The 20,863-nt window shown below is 38.3% G+C and overlaps 1 protein-coding gene across 7 annotated transcripts in view; it reads right to left on the bottom strand.

Annotated features, from left to right (window-relative positions):
- TBC1D14 (TBC1 domain family member 14) overlaps nt 1-20,863 on the bottom strand; it is an 83,055-nt gene that overhangs the window by 14,689 nt on the left and 47,503 nt on the right. For 4 of the 7 annotated variants that reach the window (XM_072406473.1, XM_072406472.1, XM_072406471.1 and 1 more), the window contains 7 exons: nt 19,749-19,869; nt 7,843-7,958; nt 4,803-4,885; nt 2,455-2,572; nt 1,859-1,965; nt 908-988; nt 600-694 (listed from right to left, as the gene is read on the bottom strand). In XM_072406473.1, the coding sequence (XP_072262574.1) occupies nt 600-694; nt 908-988; nt 1,859-1,965; nt 2,455-2,572; nt 4,803-4,885; nt 7,843-7,958; nt 19,749-19,869 (721 nt within the window). Of the gene's footprint in view, nt 1-599; nt 695-907; nt 989-1,858; nt 1,966-2,454; nt 2,573-4,802; nt 4,886-7,842; nt 7,959-10,411; nt 10,606-19,748; nt 19,870-20,863 lie in introns of those variants that run through there. The other 3 variants (XM_072406477.1, XM_072406476.1, XM_072406475.1) reach the window with 2 other exon arrangements.

Here is a 20,863-nt window from a genome sequence, read left to right as displayed (position 1 = left end):
AGTATATCTCTTTACTCTTGGCAGCTAACAGAGCTGCAGTAAAGCAGAGTAAAATTAAACATAACCTGCTGCAGGGGCTACTATTAAAGTGAATATGTGGCTTATTGTGAATGAATACAAATTGTGTCTGTAACTCAGGATTCTGTCATAACACTGCAATGTTAAACTAAAACATAAAAGCTAACCTATAAAAAGAATAAATATTTTATTTATTTAAAAAAACAATATATATTGCAACTAGGTCTACTCTACTCATAGATGGTGAGTGGATATCCATCAATTCAGGTCAGAATGATTACAAATAAAGCTGATAATCTGTTTGAACACACTGTGATCTCTGTAGATACCCTCTGAATGAATAACCTTAGCAGGAAAATACAATAGTAATCTAAAATGCCAAACTATTGTTCAATGGCAATGGCCCCTGCCAGACACCTAAAGTGTATGATTAAGATAAGCAAGTGATGAAAATGTAGGTAGACAGGGCAACAGATTTAAAATATTTGTGGGGGCATTTTTATATTACTAACTTGTTCTAGGTTAAATTATGTAAAAAAAAAATGTCCAAGACTGAGTGCACAATAAGCAATGTGAAATACCTTCTGGAATATACACAGGTTCGGGAATGTCCGAGAAATATCCAGTTTTATGAGTTCCAAGCTGGCTTCGCGGTCAGCTGCAGACAAACCTGAATCTATACAAACAATGAGGAAAGGGTTAAATTCTTGCATCCCTGTTACCATATTTTATATTACTATATAATATTTTACTTATAAAATATTTTTGTTTTCATTAGAAAGCTTACACAGTTCCTGTACATAGATAGTCACACAAGAAAGCCATGTGAAGGTGGAAGTCTATTAGACATTTATAGACTGATCAGGTAGATAGAACAAATGTAAGTTACCTTCATTCTCCACTTCAGAGCCCCCCATGCTCAGGGATTTCCATCTGTCTTTGGCCCGGGATAAACAAATGTCATAAAGCTCTGGAAAACAAATGTTACAACAGTGTTGCTTTTCACAAAGCTTTGCATTACTTTGCATAGAAGTAAGGAAAATCAACTTTCAATGCAAAGAATTTGTCATATAAATGACAATTTGTCATCCACCAATAGTATTACAAAGTATACAAAGCAATATATTAAAGTGAACCCTTGCTCAAAAATTACAAGAAACCTGTATCCAGAAATTTTTGAACTCTCCTGGAAAATGCTAGACACTTGTACCTTTATGGATCACAACACATTTTACATTTCCACTATATATGTCTGTTTATTAAGCAAAAACATTATCTTTTGTTTTTAGGGCCAAACTAGGCTTTCATTTGAAAATATTGTTTTGTAAAAATTATTTCTATTTTTAATGTAAACTATAGATTTAAGAAAGATTTCTGGGGCTAAAAACACGTTATGTCATCCCGGCCAGGCCAATCAAAATGGCCAAAGATCGAAGTGAGGAAGAGAAGGAAGAAGATGATGGCGCCCGTGAAGGAACAGGGACAGGAGAGCATATACTTAAATTACCTTTTCCTTGACAAAATAATCACCCAGGTTCCTGCCTTTCTACACATGATCATAAGGCTAGCCTTTGGTCACATCCTTTTTGAAGTGAATCAGAAAGGTCTGTATTCCCCTTTAATAGAGAGCTGTTAAGGGGGAATACAAAGACAAAATACCTAAACTTTTGCTAATTAGAGTATTTCAGCCACCTATCTATAAAAGTACTGAAAGTTCTGTAGTAGTCCTGTAAAAAAAACTTTATCAAACTTACATACCTAGAAGAAAAATGAAACAAACCCCAAGCCATCATGAATCTCTACAAGTAATGGAGGACTGAATTGCAGAATTTAGTCTTACCGTGGGTGATGTTTAGCTCGTTGCCAATTGCCAGACTCCAGACTTTACCTCTCACACTAGGTGGAATTCCCTGCCACCACATTTCCCGAACTTTCCGTGAGGAGCACCTAATAGAGACAACAAAATAAAGGATTATTTTTTCCTCATCCCTTGCATAAAGCACCCTAATATACACTAATCACATTTCCACATTGTGGATCCAGAAGAAATCCTCAGCATAACTGTTTAAAATAAATTTGATTTCCCATAGTCTGCAAATGTTGGAAGAAAGAATATTACACATTAAAAAGAAGACTATCCTCCTCTAGCAAGGTATGTATGGATAGGACAGATCAGATTGTACTGGTGCGTGGAGTGCAACCATGAATCCCTAATGCAAGAAAGTGTGTTCATAATTCTGTATTGTTCTTATGAAAAACAAGCCCACTGCACTCATGTGAACCCCATTCACATAGAATAATAAAGTGATAAGATTACCTATATGGTGATAACCCAAATTTTACATTGTTAGTATTATTTTCAGGTAAAGGTTTACCCATGTAAATAGAATTATACAGGGAGAGCATCCCACCTCATAAAAACATGATTGTTCTTACATGGTTTCCCAATTGGGCAGAATTTCTGTGTTCCATGTTAAAGCTGCATTTACAATGCTTTCTTCTAGCTTGCATCTCTCTTGCAGTTGTTTCTTTTTCTTCTGGGCCTCTTTAAATTCTGAAAACACAAAGGATAATTAAAAATGCAGCAGACTAGTAACAGTACTCTGCAGGCTGGCATAATATGACTTGAAAGGAAACCTAGACACAGAGACATGTTAAATAGCTAAGATAATAGAATATTTGTTCAGTGTTGTGGGGAAAGAAGAATTCCTCTGTGACTGGTCAATTATAAAATGAGAAAATTGGCAGATATAAAACACGTGGCACAAAGACAAATCTTTTCATAAAGAGCGAGAGGAACGTTGCAATATAGGGAAACCAGTAAGTGATATCCTAACCCGGTCAGAAGGCAACAAATATGTGATTACCAGGGAATACTATTACAGGAAAGCTCTACTGTCTGACTTCTCTTTCTAAAAATACCAGTTGTCAGGCAAGGTTAATGGCTAAAAGATTTAGATCTGAAACTATCCCTATTTAATGTACAGCGCTGCGTAATATGTTGGTGCTATATAAATACTGTTTAATAATATTAGTATGAGGACCAAAATTAACTGCTGGACCCATTGCACTGCAAAGTCCCACTTGGACACAGTAATCAGCTGCTGTAACAAAAAGGCAAGGGAGATTCCTTGAAATAAAGGTTGGTAATAAAAGAGCTATGTGACTCAACATCTATTCCTGTGACTTTAATCAAGCTTTCAGCTAATTATATTCTCATTGACAAACTGTAAGATGACGATATGACTTGCCTTCTATTACCAGGATCTGCGTAGACACCCTTTATAGATTGTGAACAATGACCTCTCTGCTCTGGTAATTGTGCCGTATATCATTTGTAACAAGGAAGCAGTCACTGACAAGCAGCAGTAATAAATATCAAATACATTAAAACAGAATTCAATCTGCTGTGTCCACATATCAAAGGAAATTAGCGCCTGTACTTTCCCCAACAGCCTGTAGCATCCAGGAAGCACCCCTGCTGGATTCCTTCTTCCAGGTATGAATAAAACATGGGCACAGATGTCTGCAATGTTTTATACTGTCTAAAAAGCCAAGCAAATCAATTCTGTGTGAACAGGAACCAAGAAGATTGCCAAGCTATAGATTTACGGGGGAGCAAATTCATATAAAAAATTTTCTGCTGTGCAGCAGTAAGCTCTAGATTCTCATAATCTTTCTGTCTTCAGCTAGTTGTCCTGGTATATTGGTGAATGTTTAAAAAAAAAAAAATACATTGCCCTTACTTTAAACATCACACAAAAAGGGTTTAACAAGTTGCAAAAAAATTGTACTGCAGCACGTTTTCACTTTAAACTTAAATAACAAATACGCCAAACTTATACATCACAAGTTAGAAAACGGCCCTAATAATCGACATTTATTACTAATCCATAGGGAAACTTAGTATTTTAAAAATCCAGCACCTTGTACCCACATATCTTAACAATGAAATTTGCAGTATTAATAAGGTGAGCAGTATCCTTAAATTAAGGTAAATGCTGGACATCTAGTTTTGGATGGATTGTATGTATCTTTACAAATAACTGATATGTGTATACACAAACAACAAAGGACAGCATTTTTCAGTAATCACCCGGCTGTTTTTGGGTGGTTACTGAAGAGTTGGGTCACAAAAAAGGGGCCAACACCCACCTAGAGCTTATTCGCAACCAGCTTAAAAAACTTCTGGATTGAACAATGAATGTATAAAAAAGCTCCAATTCTGTTTTGTTCCTTCATATAAGTCTTTGATACCTCAAATACAAGGTGTATATATAAAAACTGTGATATTTGTGGGAACTAGGATCAATGCAGCAGTACAGCCCAAATATATATATAAATATACTAACTTGCAAGCACAGGTAACCCCTAGCACACCAGGTCCTATCTGGCTGAGACCCCCCCCCCCTTATGCAAGTTCAGGGATGGAATGAAAAAGCCCAGCCAACCATCCATTATATTCCAGAGCCCAGGACCTGGAACAGTTTCTATTAACCATGCAAACATTGGTTGCTTTATTAACCCCAAGCCTCTTTCCCAGTACCCTGCCGCTGGTCTAAGGGTACCAGAAGCCAACTATAGAGGAGGGGGGGGGGGGGGGGGACAGATCCATCCAGAACTCCATCCCTGCATTCCAGTAATATATATACAATATATGTATATATCTGAGTGCTTAAGCTCATATGCACTCAAATGCAGCTCTCCTCAATTTGTGCTATTACATGGAGCATAAAATTGATTCTGAGGATGAAATTTTGGCTCAAAGATCAGTGGAAAATTACCTCGTCTTTTGGCTTGGGCTACCATCTCCTCATACTCCTGTCGGTGCTTCTGGGCTTCCTCTGCTGGTTTGGCTGGAAGGTTTCTGCAGAAGTCAGAACAATGTTTTGTTAGCCTTTGCTGGTCTCAACATACTGACATGACAATATGACATGCTAATATGCTGCTTTGTTCATACCATCCTGATACAGATTCTGAACAACCTGCATAAAAGTAACCATATTGAAGTGACAAAAAAATGGCTAAGAACCCATAACCTAACATTTCCCTGCATGACACATCTGCCTTGGACCAACCAATAAAAACCACGGACAATGAATAAGTATAACAAGTATCACACATTTGGTGTCACAGAGGATGGCAGTTCTATTTACAATTTAAGTGCAAATCTGTTTATGGATGGTATCATATGATTAAATCTAGTTTTTGGAGATAATTATTTATTATCACTCCATAATGGAGAGAGTATTACCAATAATTTCTGAAGAAGTACTGAATATCGTTGTGGAGAACATATATGGGATACCGCAATCTCTGTGTGTTGTGATTTTAATTCTGCCTTTTGCCTACCTTCATACCAAGAGAGTAAGCATACCGGTGAATGCAACATCCTTTGTGCTGATACACCTACTAGCTGTACCAATACCATCCCTGAGGAAGCAGACACAGTCTGCGAAACGCGTCGGATGATCTTATCATATGTAATGTGTGCAATGTATCTAGCCCATGTATGCTAACAATGTTGATTAACTCTTTCTGAAACTTGGTATAAGGGAAGAGGCATGTATATTTTTTAACTGTTTTTTCTTAATGAAGGAAATATGACAATTTTTTATAAATCCACTGCTGTTAAAGTCTGGTATGTTTCTTGGTCTTGTATTCTTTAATACCAAGTATATTAGATAAGGACTAAATAAAGTTAGAGATTTAAAAGTTGCGCACCAATTGCAATGTACACTGAGAGACAACAGCAGCATTTTAAGCAAAGCTGTCTGCTCAGGTACCGGCATATTTCCTCATCATAAAACCTAGTCACATATACGAATCCATCTCAGCAAGCCAATCTATGCTAGTACATAAATCCATCAAGAAATCACAACACTAGATCCTTCAGCAGTAATGTAAATTCCAGTTTTTAGAGCAGCAGTCGGTGATCGAAGATTAATGTGCTAAAGCTCCATTCCGTTTGGAGACAAGGGCAGCCGTGTATAAACATATTTCATGCTTTATTTTAAATACATAACTGCAGCAGTGTATGTCTCATTTGGCTTAATTGGGGAAAAAAGAATTATCAGTCTGTGTTGCTGGTAGCAGATTCTTCCTTTTCCTTCTTTTATAGTACATTGGGAAAATGAAATGGGAAATCAAACTGGCTGCCATGGACATGTGAGGAAAAACGTCTATTCATACCTAACATACCTCATACCTAACATACCTAATTGACTGTGGCTGTGCATTGTTAGGTCAATATTAGATAGCCTTTCTATAGGAATTAATTTACATGTGCAGAAGAAGAAAACCAGCATTAAAAGATCTCTGCAGCTCTACATCAAATAGTTATCCTTTAAAGTGCATGTCAGGACCCAAAATAACCCAACATTTAGCACATTGCTTCATTACAAGCACATACATATTCACGTTTACTCTTTTTTTTATACAGTTTTTGTAAGCTCTTCAGGGCAGGATCCTCCTCTTGCGTCACTGTCTGTATCTGTCTGTCATTTGCTACCCCTATTTAATGTACAGCGCTGCGTAATATGTTGGTGCTATATAAATCCTGTTTATAATAATAATAATAATAATAATAACAACAGCATTAAGTAGTATAGAAAATACCTGGTGGTCTTTCAGAAATTCATTGCGCTTCTAACTTTTGTTTGGTCAGACAACACAATACCTATGCTGAACTAAAATTTCAACTGAGGTTGTCAGACATTCCTGCTGAACAACAGATCACCCCCTTTTATCCTCCATTTCACTCTGTCCTCTCCACACACATACATTGATTTCTTTCCTTGAAAAATTATACTGCTGACGATACGTCCATGAGATTGTCCGTACACAGTATAGGAAAAAGGTTATTGGTTGCAGTTGTTCTCGGAGCAGTCCCTTGCCATTAGGATCTGAGATCCGAGCTGCTGCGTCTGCAAGAATTCTACAAGCCATGTGATAACACCAAAGCTCTCCCCAGAAAATTTTTTTCAGCTGGGTGATGAGACGGTGTAACCCCAAGTTCAAAAAGTAAGAGGGGAAACGTGATACATTTAGTGCTCCCAGTTGTTTGTGCCTTTATAATTCAGTCAGTTTGCTTCCCCTATAATTTGTTCCAACATTCCAATGCCCACACCCTTAGTATGCCCCATTTTTCCAACATCTTTGAATTATGTCCCAACCGTCCAGTGCCCTGGTATTGTTTCGTGCACCACCTGGCACTTTTCAGGAACCACCTTGCTGTTTTTGGGTGGTTATTGAGAAGTGCCGGGTGGTGCACCCAGCTAAAAAGGACTGGGGAGAGCACTGAACATCATAAGGGGCAATAAAATTTGTGTCTAGGGCATTCTTCGGGAGGGTAAATGCGAGCTTTGCCAAGTCCTTGAAAAACAAGTTGATAGAACCAATAATAGGTAGGTAGTGGAAGTTGCTATAACACATTTTCCAAATAAAGTAAAACCTACATTTTTAATAGACACAAGTATTTTTTTATTGACAGTATTGTCTGCACGGTGGCTCAGAGGTTAGCACTCTTGAATCTTGGCCAGGACACTATCTGCATGGAGTTTGCAAGTACTACCCATGTTTGTGTGGGTTTCCCCCGGGTACTCCAGTTCCCTCCCACATTCCAAATCATGGAGTTAGGTTAATTGGCTTCCCCCCAAAATTGAGCTCCTTTGAGGGATGGACTTTGTAAAGTGCTGTGTAATATGTTGGCGCTATATAAATACTGCGTAATAATATATATATATATATATATATATATATATATATTACAAAATACCACAAATGACTTTATTATGTCATGTAAAAAAGTACGAAAAGACTTACGCTGGCCGGTCTTCTAGTATTAGAGCTGTGGTGGACAGCGGCTCAAACACCAAGCTTTTCCTGACATTCTGCTTTGGAGAAGGAGACTTTGAAGCTCGTCCTCTCTCGTCATATTCCTGGTAAGAAGATACACAAACTATGATTGTAGTTTTTGCTGCATGATAGGATGTTGTGCCCCCCCCCAATTTGGATACAGAAAAAACAAAGACATAAAACACTATTGTAGCACCAAATGCAAATATTAAAGAATGTCAGGAGAAAATACAAGACGACAGCTATGCAGTACATTTTTACAATACCTACATGTACATGTATACATGTCACATTTGTCTTTCAATTTTGGATGGAGTAAAGAAGGCTTAAGGCAGAAGTAAAGTTCCAATAGTAACAATTTGGCAACAGGCAGGGCTTTATTGCTGAAAGGGACAATTTCCAATCAAGATGCCAGAAGATCAGATCAAGGAAAAAGATGGCGACACCCAAGATGGAATGGGGGCAGGTAGTATAAAAAGGGTTTAGCTCCACATTAAACACAATCTGTCAGGTTATTATTGCTGCCTGTTAGGGCGATGCACCCCCTTTATTTGCCTTGGTGACCCAATGTCCTCAAGACAGAAGAAAAGAAACACAACATCCTTAGTTGCCATCAGAGCTTAGGAACAGATCCCTGGGATAAAAACGGTGGTAACTTTGGAGAGATTTACTCATTTCCTGTTGCAGCTCTAGTACAGGAAGTGAAGAGAAATCTTCCTTGCGGCGTACAGACAGCAAACAGAATTCTGCTTATCTGATATTTTCCTGTTCCCAGATCTGTTGATCCCAGTTTTTTCTGTATACTAAAAAATGCCTTCCCTTATGTTCAGAAGATGAGGAAAGAGGACAGTACTTTGTTCTAGGTTGACAACACTGCTCCTCCATAAATATAGTACAGTGAGTGTTGCCACCCCAAATCATACAAATTACAAAGTGAATGTAAAGAAGAGGATAATTAATGTAGCCACCACATCCAAGAACTAGTAAGCTGTAAAAGATTACAATTTTGGGTAAAGAAAAGCAAACATTAAGGCCACCCAGAGTTTACGCATTAGAGGTTGATGCTACAAGTTCCATTGCCTCCAGTAATGGCAGGTAATGGGGTATACTATGGGTAATGGGGTATACTAGCACAGCTCCCAGCGTCACCTATATGTTGTGAATATGACACAGCCACAATGTAGGATACATACCCAGCAATGAGAGGATGTCACCACCACAATAGCCCTTTGGGAGGGGCAGGAACACACTACTGCAGGGAAACCTGAACGCTGCAATAAAGACATGGGAACCAATGCCAAATCATAATTCCACCCACAGGTGCCTACCCAATACTGGAATGTCAGTTTAAAATGGGAAACTTATAATTTGGAATAATGGAATACATTCCATATTTATTTATTTATATATTATATTATCCTGCTATTATTTATTTGTAAAATAAAAAAAATGTTTCTTAATACTTTCTATCCAGGGGACACTGCCGGCTATCTATATTTTGCATTTTGTCAGGCTATCCAGGAGACACTGCCAGCTATCTATATAAATCCTGGTCATATATATTGTATATATATTGTGTAATGTGTGTGTGTATGTATGTATATATATATATATATATATATATACATATACACATACATACATATACACACACACACATACATAATACATACACACACTGTAGACATCTGCATAGCAAGCAGAGCAAGCAGCAATATTCTATTGGTGTGCAGATGGGCGTTTTATTCATTAGCAATATATAGGTTACTATGCAGCTTTGTATAAAAGGCCATAAAATGAATCATTTAAAGATGTAAAACATGCTCTGTTTTTATGTATCATTTATTTTCGGTGATGGAAAATCCAACCGATGATGAAGATACAATAAAGACAAAAAAAAAAAATATATTGCCCTGCTGCTGTTCCTTTATTCTTATATTATTGTTATTATTATTAAACAGGATTTATAAAGCGCCAACAATTTACGCAGCGCTAGTAAAGATATAAAAGCAAAAAAATAATACAAGTGTGTATACATACACATATACACATATACAAGTGTGTATAAGTGCACACATACACATATACATACATACATATTTTTTCAGATAGGAACTATAGCATTTGGTAATGATAATTAAATTCGTTGAGGAATATAGCATTTGATATCTGTGTGAAAACAAAAATGTCAAAGGCAACAATGTCAAAAATGTCAAAGGCAAAGTAATACAAAGAGTAATTTGCAAGTTCTGACGCCAGGGGTGAAATAAGCACAATTACTGAAAACTGGTGAGCAAATGATTATGTTATGGTTAAGGTAGTATTGTATGCATATTAGACGCCCTTGTAGAGAGCAAGGAAGGAAGATGTAAGGTGGTACGATTAGTAGTAGGCTTTTACATCTGACAAGGTCATCAGGAATAATGGGATCCTACACTTGGGCACGGCCAGTACATGTATTGTCCCATGGTTGGCTTCTTCCTACGAGTACCATAGGAGCAAGGCATTGTGGTGATGCTGCACATTTGGTACTCACCATGAAAGCTGCAATTCCTCAGACACACAGAATCTGCTGCCCCATCCTGACTTATCAGATCAGGGCCCAGTGGCGGCGGAGTACCAGCCTGCAGCTGCCATGCAGCAGAGAGGTCCAGCCAGCTAGCACAACATCCCTAGATGATGCCGGTTTGCCCTCAGAGGACCATCATCATGTGCATCTCTGCTGTCAGCTTCTTCCTTTAAAGAGCACAGAGGGCTGGGACATGGCAGGGCTGGCTACAACAGCCATTTCAATCAGCTGCAGATGGAATACACCCAATCAACACAATCCAGCCTCAGCTCTCATGCCTTGCCGGGAGGTGTAATGAGAGCAGCATAAATTGCAGCCTTGTGTCTCTATGGACTCTGGTTTCCTCATGGATGCTCACTAACCCCTCCCAAGTATCTGAATACCTCTAACAAACACTGGCTGATAATTGGCATGAGAAAAGAAAAATAATACCTACAAGGCTACAATTTGTATTATCTTAGCACGCAACCTCTACCTGGCTCATATGGTGCCGTGGATCTACAAGATCCTATATTATTATTAGTAATAAACAGTGTTAATATATCGCCAACAAATTACGCAGAGCTGTACAATAAATAGGGATTGCAAATGACAGATACAGACAGTGACACAGGAGGAGAGGACCCTGCCCCGAAGAGCTTACAATCTAGGAGGTGGGGAAGTGTCACACAATAGGAGAGGAGACATGGAGTGATGGGAAGTAGTGACGGTTTAAAGAGACAGAAAAAGATGGGTAGGCAAGTTTGAAAGATGGGTTTTAAATGAGCAGAAATTAGGAGCAAGCAAAAAAGGACGAGGAAGACCATTCCAGAGAGTCGGGGAAGCTCTAGAAAAGTCTTGGAGTCGTCCTTGTGACGAGGTTTTGATTGAGGAAGTCATTAGAATGTCATTGCAGGAGAGAAGAGATCATTAATTAGGTTAAGTAAAACCCCATTTCCATCCAACTGGGAATTTGTGGTACAGTATGAAACTCTGTTATTGCTGCATAATGTGCTTTTAAAAAACCTTAACTGAAGAATAAAATACTTCACATTCTGTTTTATGTATCCTAAAACAAAATCAAATAAGGAAAATCTTAATTAAACAATAGTACTTTGAGTCCAGTATGGTAGATAACATAATTTATCTTGTTTATAGGCACCAAAGCAATCCACAAGCTACCGGTGCCATTGGGAAACACTACCACTGGCCTGGAATCAGACAGTCAGCCAAATTTACTGTTTTTTTTTTTTTATTATTTAATTCCCTTCAAATCTGCAACACTTATGTATGTATATTGATGTATGCACCCCCTAGCCACATGATTTTCTGTTGTGCAACTTCCCTTTTTCTGTCCGAGAGCACAAACAGACATCCGAGTACATGACCCATTCACCTGATTCAGCAGTCTGTGTTCACAGAATGTCACATTACCAACAAAGTCTTTTTCCAGTCTATGTCCAGTCAAAAAACTTTTACTTATAGTTTTGAATAGCATGAGGGGTGGAATATAACTCGTGTCAGGTTTTTACTGCAGGGAGTGTTATCCCCACTTCTTATGTGACAAAATGTTAGCAGGACAGGAAGTAGGAGGAAAACCTTGTAACAGCAACACAAAACCTCTCCTTTATTATAAAAAAAGACGGGGAAGGCTTAAACCCTTAATGTTGTCCCTGTGGAAGGTTTTTTCTTTACTTCCATCACTTTCTTTACTCCCTGTTTTTCTGACAATGGTTTTCCCAAACAAGGAGTGAGGATATTTCTTCAAAAGAGCCCCAGATAGGAGTAAAAGCCAAACATCCCTACTAGTGTTCTCCCCAGCACCTTTTAGCTGGGCACACCACCTGGCACTTTTCAGAACCACCCAGCTGGGGCATAATACAAAGACAATGGAAAAGGGGACATACTAAGATGGTGGGCATTAGAAAGTTGGAACAAAGTATGGGTACGAAAAAAGCTGACAATTATAGAAGTTACTGGGCAGTATAAAAAAACTACAAATGTTAATATTTGAAAGGAGATGAAAATAAATTTATATATATATACACACACACACACATACATTTATTTTCGAGGGCAGTGTGCTATTAAAAATGCAAAAATATGATTCCTTAAGCACCATCCATAAATTTGAGCAGTCCATGAAGTATTCACAGCCCCATTACCCAAAGAGTACAGAAATGTCCAAGGACTTTGATCTTAGCTTCTGCAGGCATTAATTAAAAGCAGCCAAGTCAGTGGTGTTTCTTCATATCTTGTTTAACCAGCTCTGCACCTACGGTGGTTCTATTTTTAAGGCATTCGTCTACAGAGCTCTTTCAGCTTACATCTGCTGAGGCTGACTCAAATATTGTTTGTACATTAAATTATTAACCTATATGAGGCATTGTGCTGTACGCAAATTATGCAACTGCTTTTATTGCAGGGATAACATGTCCGAATGAAAGGTTACAAACTCATAATAAAAGGTGGAATGTTTTAAAAATGGAAAAGGAAAAAAATGCCTATAAATGTCCCAAACCTGCAAAAGTAAACTTGTCAATATCTGTAAAGTTTCAACAAAGATGTGGCAGTACAATCTAGGCTCTCACACACCTACGGTATCTATAAGTTACTCCCTCTTAGGCTATTACAGCATGCAAGTTCCAACAATGGAAGTGTCCAGAGCTACCTTGTCATAATGTGCTCTTACTGCTTACTTCACAAGAGACTTACAGGGGTGGGATAAATGTTACAGAAGCCTAGATTTTAGGGCAATCAAAGACTAGAAATGGTCATCTCAAAGGTATGAGTAGGCATCACCAAGTGCATTTTAATGCCATCACCTACGTACACACGTTAGATTTTTGTCGATGGAAAGGAACTTTCATGGTCCTCTCCAAAGACAAAAGATGGCAGCCCCGTTCTGCCCTAGGGAAAGGGAATGGGAGAGAACGAGCAACCAGCACCCCACTGCGCTCTCTTCACTCCACTCCATTAATGTCATCACCTATTCAGGACCCATATGGTGCCGACAGGTCTACATGAAGCAAAAATAATTATTTTTTTATAGTGTCGGTAAATTCACAAAATAAGTATGTATTAACATAATATAATAAAAACACAAAAAAAAGAAGGAAGACCCTCACAAAACAAAACAGCACCACTGCAAAAGGTGACTGCCTGGACGTAGAACACAAACTGGGAACCACAAACTAGCAGCTTCCATCAAAAAAGGAATTTCATGCAGGTATTCATTTTGCTGTATGTAGGAAGCAGAATTAGATATAAAGCATCAAAAAGGGACACAAAGCCATTACACCCCAAGGGCCCATCAAACACAGACAGGCAATTTTTGCCCCAGAAATGCAATACTGTATAATAATAGAACCGGGCTGGTGAGAGTGTAACTATCTGCGTATAATGTCCACGCTTCATACGCATGCAGTCTAGCTGTACCCTTCAGGCAGCGATGGTGGAGGAGCTAACCTTTCACGTTCAAAGGATCCTCAGGTTATGACGCACATGAATGCTTTAAAGGAATGCGAGATCCTGGAACACAAAAACTCGGGTGGAACATTTTTTAAAAGAAACTTTAGATAAATAAAGGACTACAAAGATTTTCTGAGATGGCAAACCTTAAAAAAAAAAACATTTAAAGCTTAACGTACACCGATTCCAAATAGAATAGTCACCAAGACTTAGGCTACGTACACACGCTAGAATTTTGTCGCTGGAAAGGATCTTTCACGATCCTTGCCAACAACAAAAGGCTGTAAGATGCATGAACGAGCGTTGTACATACAATGGCGTTTTGCTCTACGGAGAGGGGAAGGGATAGAATGACAGAGCAGCACCCCGCTGCACTCTCTCCCATTCACTTGTATTACGATCGTTCGTAGATCTGCCAGGAAGATGAACAGTGTCAGACGAGCACTGTACACGTGTCAGATTCTCGTCCAATACTAGCCCTGAAGCAATAATCAGATGAGAATCATCTGACATGTACATAGCCTTAATATCAGACACATTGTGGTTTGCACACCTTCAGAGTGCTTTTCTATGGAGAGAAGCACAGCAGGGTGTCGCTCGCTCAACCTCCCTCTTCCCCTCTCTATAGGGCACAGCACTTGTTCATTCATCAGTCACTGGAAACAATCACAAAAGATCATTTACAGGGACAGTAATCTGAGGTCTGTATGGTGTTTTATTATGCAAGTACTGACTAGATATCATCATGCCCCTAATGCTTGATAAAAGCCACTGACTGATAGTAAGGCGCAGGAGCAAAACTTATGTAAGGCAGAGAAACACCTAATGGTAGGTATTTCTAAGATAAATAAAAATGAGCTAGGGAAATTTTTATTTTAGGTTTTTGAGTTTTGCTTATTATATAAATATATATTAATAATATAAATTGCAAATGATTTTCTGGATCATTGCCTCTGTCCCCCACGTTGGCTCCCCATTGTTGCCTTTGCTGTGGATTATAGCAAGCGTGCTTACTTATCACTTGCCAATGATGTGGGGATTTTGTGCTTGCAGTGTCAAGTGGCGACCCATCCCAAACACATATGTGACCTAATTTGGGTTCCAACTCATAGGTTAGCTAAACAAACAGCAAAGCTTTCACAGACTATCTGAATAAAATATTGTACTAAGCCTTGGAATCTAGGCTTTCAGGATCTTATTCCAATAGCCACAAACACACAGTTGGGCTCACAAGGAGGACAGCCTGAATAATAGGTGCTTACCTAATAATTCTAAGGAAATTTTATCAGTGCATATACACACATGCACTGAATTGTCCTATTGGTCTACCCCACAAGCTAAGGAAATTCCTCACCTCTGTTCAACATGCATTAGGGAAGGCTGTGGGGCCACATTAAAAATTTGATATCAGACAGGTCCTTATTGAAGAAAGAGAAAGGCAATGTCCCTTCTTACCTGCCTGATCGCGTCCATCTGGCAAATTTCCCTGCACTATCCACTGGCAGAAAAACAATATATGGAAAATCTCTGGACTGAATTCTAAAATTGCAGCAAATCTGTTTTGCTAAATTCTAATTTTATTGGCATTTAACTAATAACTTGTTCTTTTTTTTACTGAAGTTATGTATATTAAGTGCCTTCACAGTATTTTCCTTTAAAAGTCAAATAAAAAATAGTTTTCTCAAAAATATAATACATCTTGTAAGAGGAGAATGTGTACAGGCAACCTGCTGAAAAACAAAACCAGTTTAGCAGATCACATACAGGTATGGCCAGTGTATAGAAAACATATTCACAGCTAATGTTTTAATAGCTTAATGCAGAACTCAGGTGTGTCACACAAAACCCCTCCGATACACTTAACTCATCAACGCAGTCACATAATACCTACAAGTATATGAATAAATACACTGGCTATGAGCAATATGATCCTGAAAATGAAGCGGGACTATCAAGTTCAACAAAAAGTAAAGACACCTTCCATCCTCAGAACCTAAAACTCGCTGCTAGTCAAGAAAAAGTCCTGAACCCCTCATAGTTCAATTTCTCACACAAACACACAGAGAGACAGCATGAGACCGCAAGCGAGAAAGAGACAATGAGCTAGAGACAGCAGGCGAGAAAGAGAGACAGCGGGCGAGAAAGAGAGACAGCGTGCGAGAAAGAGAGACAGCGTGCGAGAAAGAGAGACAGCGTGCGAGAAAGAGAAGTGAGTCCAGTAACATTCCAAAGTTATGCTGAGGTGAATGATTGTATTGTACAGTGGTGTGCAATATGTTAGCACTTTATTTATAAAGATTAATAATAATAATTAAGTTGATCTTAATTACATAGTTTTAAATCCCAAATAAAACCACACCGTGATGGTGACTGGGCTAAAAAAAAAAGTTATGTAATTTCATCGTATTTCTATTTCATTCGTACAATTTTTCGGGATAGAAATATTGGAAGGTTAAACTTTACCAATAAGAGATTAATAAAATATGACAAAAAGAGAGGAATGCTTCTTGTTTTAAAACAGAAATGTTGGGAAAGGTCTACTACAAATATACCAACAGGGTCCAATATACTGACCATCTAATAAAAATCTATTTGTATATATAAAATTTTGTATAAATAATCTTTGTAAATGAGCTTGACCAGGTAACACATGGAATTTATTAGTTCTTCAGATCATTCTGGCAATTAGAATGCTTTGCCTGGGCATGTATGGGCACATCAGAATAATGACTGCCACTGAGAAAAGATCTAATATTAATAATTAAAGCAGAACAGGCGACCTGCAGGTCATTACTCGTTTATTCATGAGGCACTGTGAAATGTTTACTAACAGCAGATAAATCCATGGAACTACAAAACCCATCGATGACTAACTGGATCTACTGGGACTGGTAGCTCCCTGAAGTTACCAGTGACAAAACTAGTAACACCCACCAACTTAAAAAAAAAAAAAAAAAGCTGGATTTTGCAATTTTGGTAATAATAAATATACAGATAAATCAACCAGATCTATGCACCAAAAAAAAAAGGAATACTGGATCTAGAGCAGACAACACTACAGCTATGGGGCCCAACAAAACAGAATTATCATTTATAGAATCTGGATTATTCATATAGAATCTGGCAGCCATTGTTTGAAATAAATGATTGTATGCAGTGCAGAACAATCTGTGGAGATACAATTTAACTGATTTCAGGTCTGTGATGTTTGATTCCCATTATAACTAGGAAACAATGGACATAAAAAAAAAAATATATTACACTTATTTCCCTATACAATAAAAGAATACAAGATGCCAGTTATCAAATGTTGACATATCTGGATGACATTCAATCATGAGGATTGGCAGTTAAGTGTTTACATATAGCACGGTGGCTCAGTGGTTATCACTCTGGACTTTGCTGGGTCCCTGGTTCAAATCTCAGCCAGGACACTTTCTGCATGGAGTTTGTAGGTTGTCCCTGTGTTTGCTGGGTTTCCTCCGGGTACTCCGGTTTCCTCCCACATTCCAAAAACATGCAGTGGCTTCCCCCTAAAATTGACCTCAGAATGTATGAAAGACATATGTCTATGGTAGGGGCATTAGATTGTGAGCCCCACAGCTAGTGACATGACTATGGACTTTGTACAGCGCTGCGTAATATGTCGGCGCTATATAAATACTGTGTAATAATAATAAAAATATTGAAGAGGTAATTTTTTATTATTATATATCTACAACCCGCTAATTATTACACACCTATGTTCCATAAACTGAAGATAAGAAAATTATTTCAGAAGATCTCAGGTTTTTTCTAAGGGTTCTTTTAAGGTAAAACAAAAAGCTGCTAAAGGCTGTGATAAGCACACATATTACTTTCACAGTGTGAAAGTTTGTTTCTATATTTGGCTCCAGTGTTCACCCGCTTTAATATCATAGTAACTTCCCTTATCTATTAAGTACTCACGCACTTGCTAAATGAACAAGTACATTTCCTGACCTTGTCCAGCATTGAATGTTCTGGCAAAATCAACTAAATTAAAAACAAAACAAGCTAGGACACCAGAACTGATTACATAAACACACAGATTTTACCTAATAAGTTACACTAATATCTAATTAGTACATGGGTTGGAGGTTAGAATTTAGTTTGGACATACAAAAGTTTGTCGATGCTGATAAATATTTTAGATGTTGTTGAGACCTTTCTAAGGAAAAACATATTTTATGTTGCAGTTAAACTGTATGTTAAGTCCAAAAATATTTTAAAAAATATTAATAATAACAAAACACAGCATATCTTTCCTTTATTTGCACATTCCCATGTCCCTTTAAAGTAACCCTAGGGGATACTCACTTGTCCCCGTTCCATCATGGGCACTGCCATCTTTTCTGCATTCTGATGGTATGCCATCTTGATTGGCGGGTCCCGAATGATCCAACTCCTGCGCAGGAATTTATTCAGTCCCGTAACCCGCAGAGAAAGCAGGTATTACTGGAAATCCCTGGTAACCAACTAATTTTGTCATATGGCCAGCGTTCAGGCAGGTAAATATACTTATTGCAGACATCGCCTGTCGCTTTCTGCACTAAAAACCTGCCTGATGCCAATTTTTTTTAAAAGTGAAGGTTTAGTTTTACTTTAAATACTTTGCGAGTACAAAATAATACCTAATATTATGCAAGAAATGCACTTGGCTCCTAAAGGAAATAGAATATTTTGTTACCTATCATTCTGTACCTCAAAGCATCATTTTTTTAGATTTCGCTTATCACTTGTATAAGTGAACACCAAGTGGGAAAAAAAGGGCAGTCATCAGTCCTGAGATGTGGTAGTTACATAATATTAATATTAACAGAAACAGGATTTTTATAGCGCCAACATATTACACAGCTCTGCACATAAATAGGGGCTGGAAATGACAGACAGATACAGGAGGCGAGGACCCTGCCCCGAAGAGCTTACAATCTAAGAGGTGGGGGGGAAGTCTCACACAATAAGAGAGGAGATATGGAATGGTGGGTGAGTAGTGAGGGTTTTGAGAGACAGAAGAAGATGGGTAGGCAAGTTTGATAAGATGGGTTTTGAGTGCTCTTTTAAATGAGCAGAAAGTAGGAGCAAGCCAAATAGGACGAGGAAGACCATTCCAGAGAGTCGGGGCAGCTCTAGAAAAGTCTTGGAACCGTGCGTGTGATGAGGTTATGAGTGAGGAAGTCATTAGTAGGTCATTGGAGGAGCAAAGAGATCGGCTAGGGGGAAATATTCTATCACGTCATCACGGGACAAGAACTGTAAAGGGATTTGAAGGCAAAGCACAGGAGCTCGAATTTGATTCTCGGGTGAAATGGAAGTCAATGGAGAGAACTACAAAGAGAGGCGCCAGAAGAGGAGCGGTGGGAAGGATGGATGAATCTGGCTGCAGCATTCATAATAAATTGTTGAGGGGAGAGCTAGATAAAAAATGATTTAGTATAAAAATGAATATTAATGCAGATGGCACATCTATGGACTGATAAGCTGCAATACATTATTTATGTAATTGGGTTTAGCTCCACTTTATAAAGTAGAGAAAATTGTTGCTTTTTAATCAATTTTTTTTCTTACAAAAAGATTCACCTCCTGCAAGCACTGTCTTATGTCTATGACTAACTGGACTTTGTACATCATTACTGCACTTTGTTCCGTTTTACTCAAGAAGCCTGACGAAGAATTTCAGTCCTTCTCATAAAGTAATTTGTGATATCGATTCATGGAGTCATGAATCACACATGTCAGTATTCTATCCTGGCACAAGCAGGTAAACTGTGATTAGTGTTCTGGGACTTTTCCTACTAAAGCACTTCAGCGAGAAAAGTGAAAATGCAAACAATACCTTTTGTACTTTGCGTGGATTACTCTGATGGGTGTCATGAGGAGGGACTTTTCCAAAAATCTTCCAGCCAAGGTCGTTTGGTTTTTCTGCCTGGATGCTTTTTTTCCTGGCAAATATATTTCTGGGGACGTAAATAAAGAAGAGTTGCTGATGAGTGCAAAAAGAACAAGCAGAGAATTGTCACACTGCGCAAACATTAACAACGTCAAGAATTAGGCGTGCCAATGAAGATGATCTGGTGTGGATTTTTATTTGCCAAAGTTAGAACCACAGCAGGAACCGGCACAATTTGGAGACTCACCAGTCCCTCTTTCTCATGGCTTGCAGTAGCAGAATAAAAAGGCAGAATGGACTGGAATGAAATGTTTAAAAATACCCTTCTTTGATAGAACAGGAATATGTTAAAAATGTAATTAGAGAGCTGAGGGAAGTTACATTATAAGTATATTTTTCATTTCCTGGTTCTGATTCAGTGTGACACTTTTCTTTTACAACTACAAGCCTTGATGAATAGTTACCGACAAGACCTAGAAATGTGTGGGTGACAATGGCTCAGTAGTTAGCACTCTGGCCTTTGCAGGGCTTGGTCCCAGGTTTAAATTTTCGGTCAGGTCTTATCTGCATGGAGTTTGCAGGTACTACACGTATTTGTGTTCCTCCGGGTACTCTGGTTTAAAATCATACAATTATGTCAATTGGCTTCTCCCCAACATTGAGACAGGGTTGATGACATATGACTATGGTAGGGACATTAGATTGTGAGCCCCTTTGAGGGTCAGCTAGTGACATAACTTTCGACTTTGTACAGCGCCGGGTAATATGTCTGCACTATATAAATACTGTGTAATAATAATAATAAAATGGGGTCACATGTTTTACAGAAAGCTGCCCCACTACATTCCAGCATCACACCAACACTTCAGTCTCTGCAATGATTACACTCAGAAACAATCCATCATTAAAACTTGTTTCACAGGGACTTCTACAAGGATTTGGGGTCTTTTGGAAACACATCCAGTAAAAACCACTGCACAGTTACCTAATGGCAATGTAAAAAGGTTTATGGTCTACAAAAATCAAATACTCTCATTTCAGAATCTGATATCCAATATACC

Source organism: Pyxicephalus adspersus, chromosome 3, assembly GCF_032062135.1.
Source record: "Pyxicephalus adspersus chromosome 3, UCB_Pads_2.0, whole genome shotgun sequence".
NCBI classification, from domain to species: Eukaryota; Metazoa; Chordata; class Amphibia; order Anura; family Pyxicephalidae; genus Pyxicephalus; species Pyxicephalus adspersus.
Note: the sequence above shows the minus strand (reverse complement) of the source record. Positions and strands in the feature narration are given on the sequence as shown.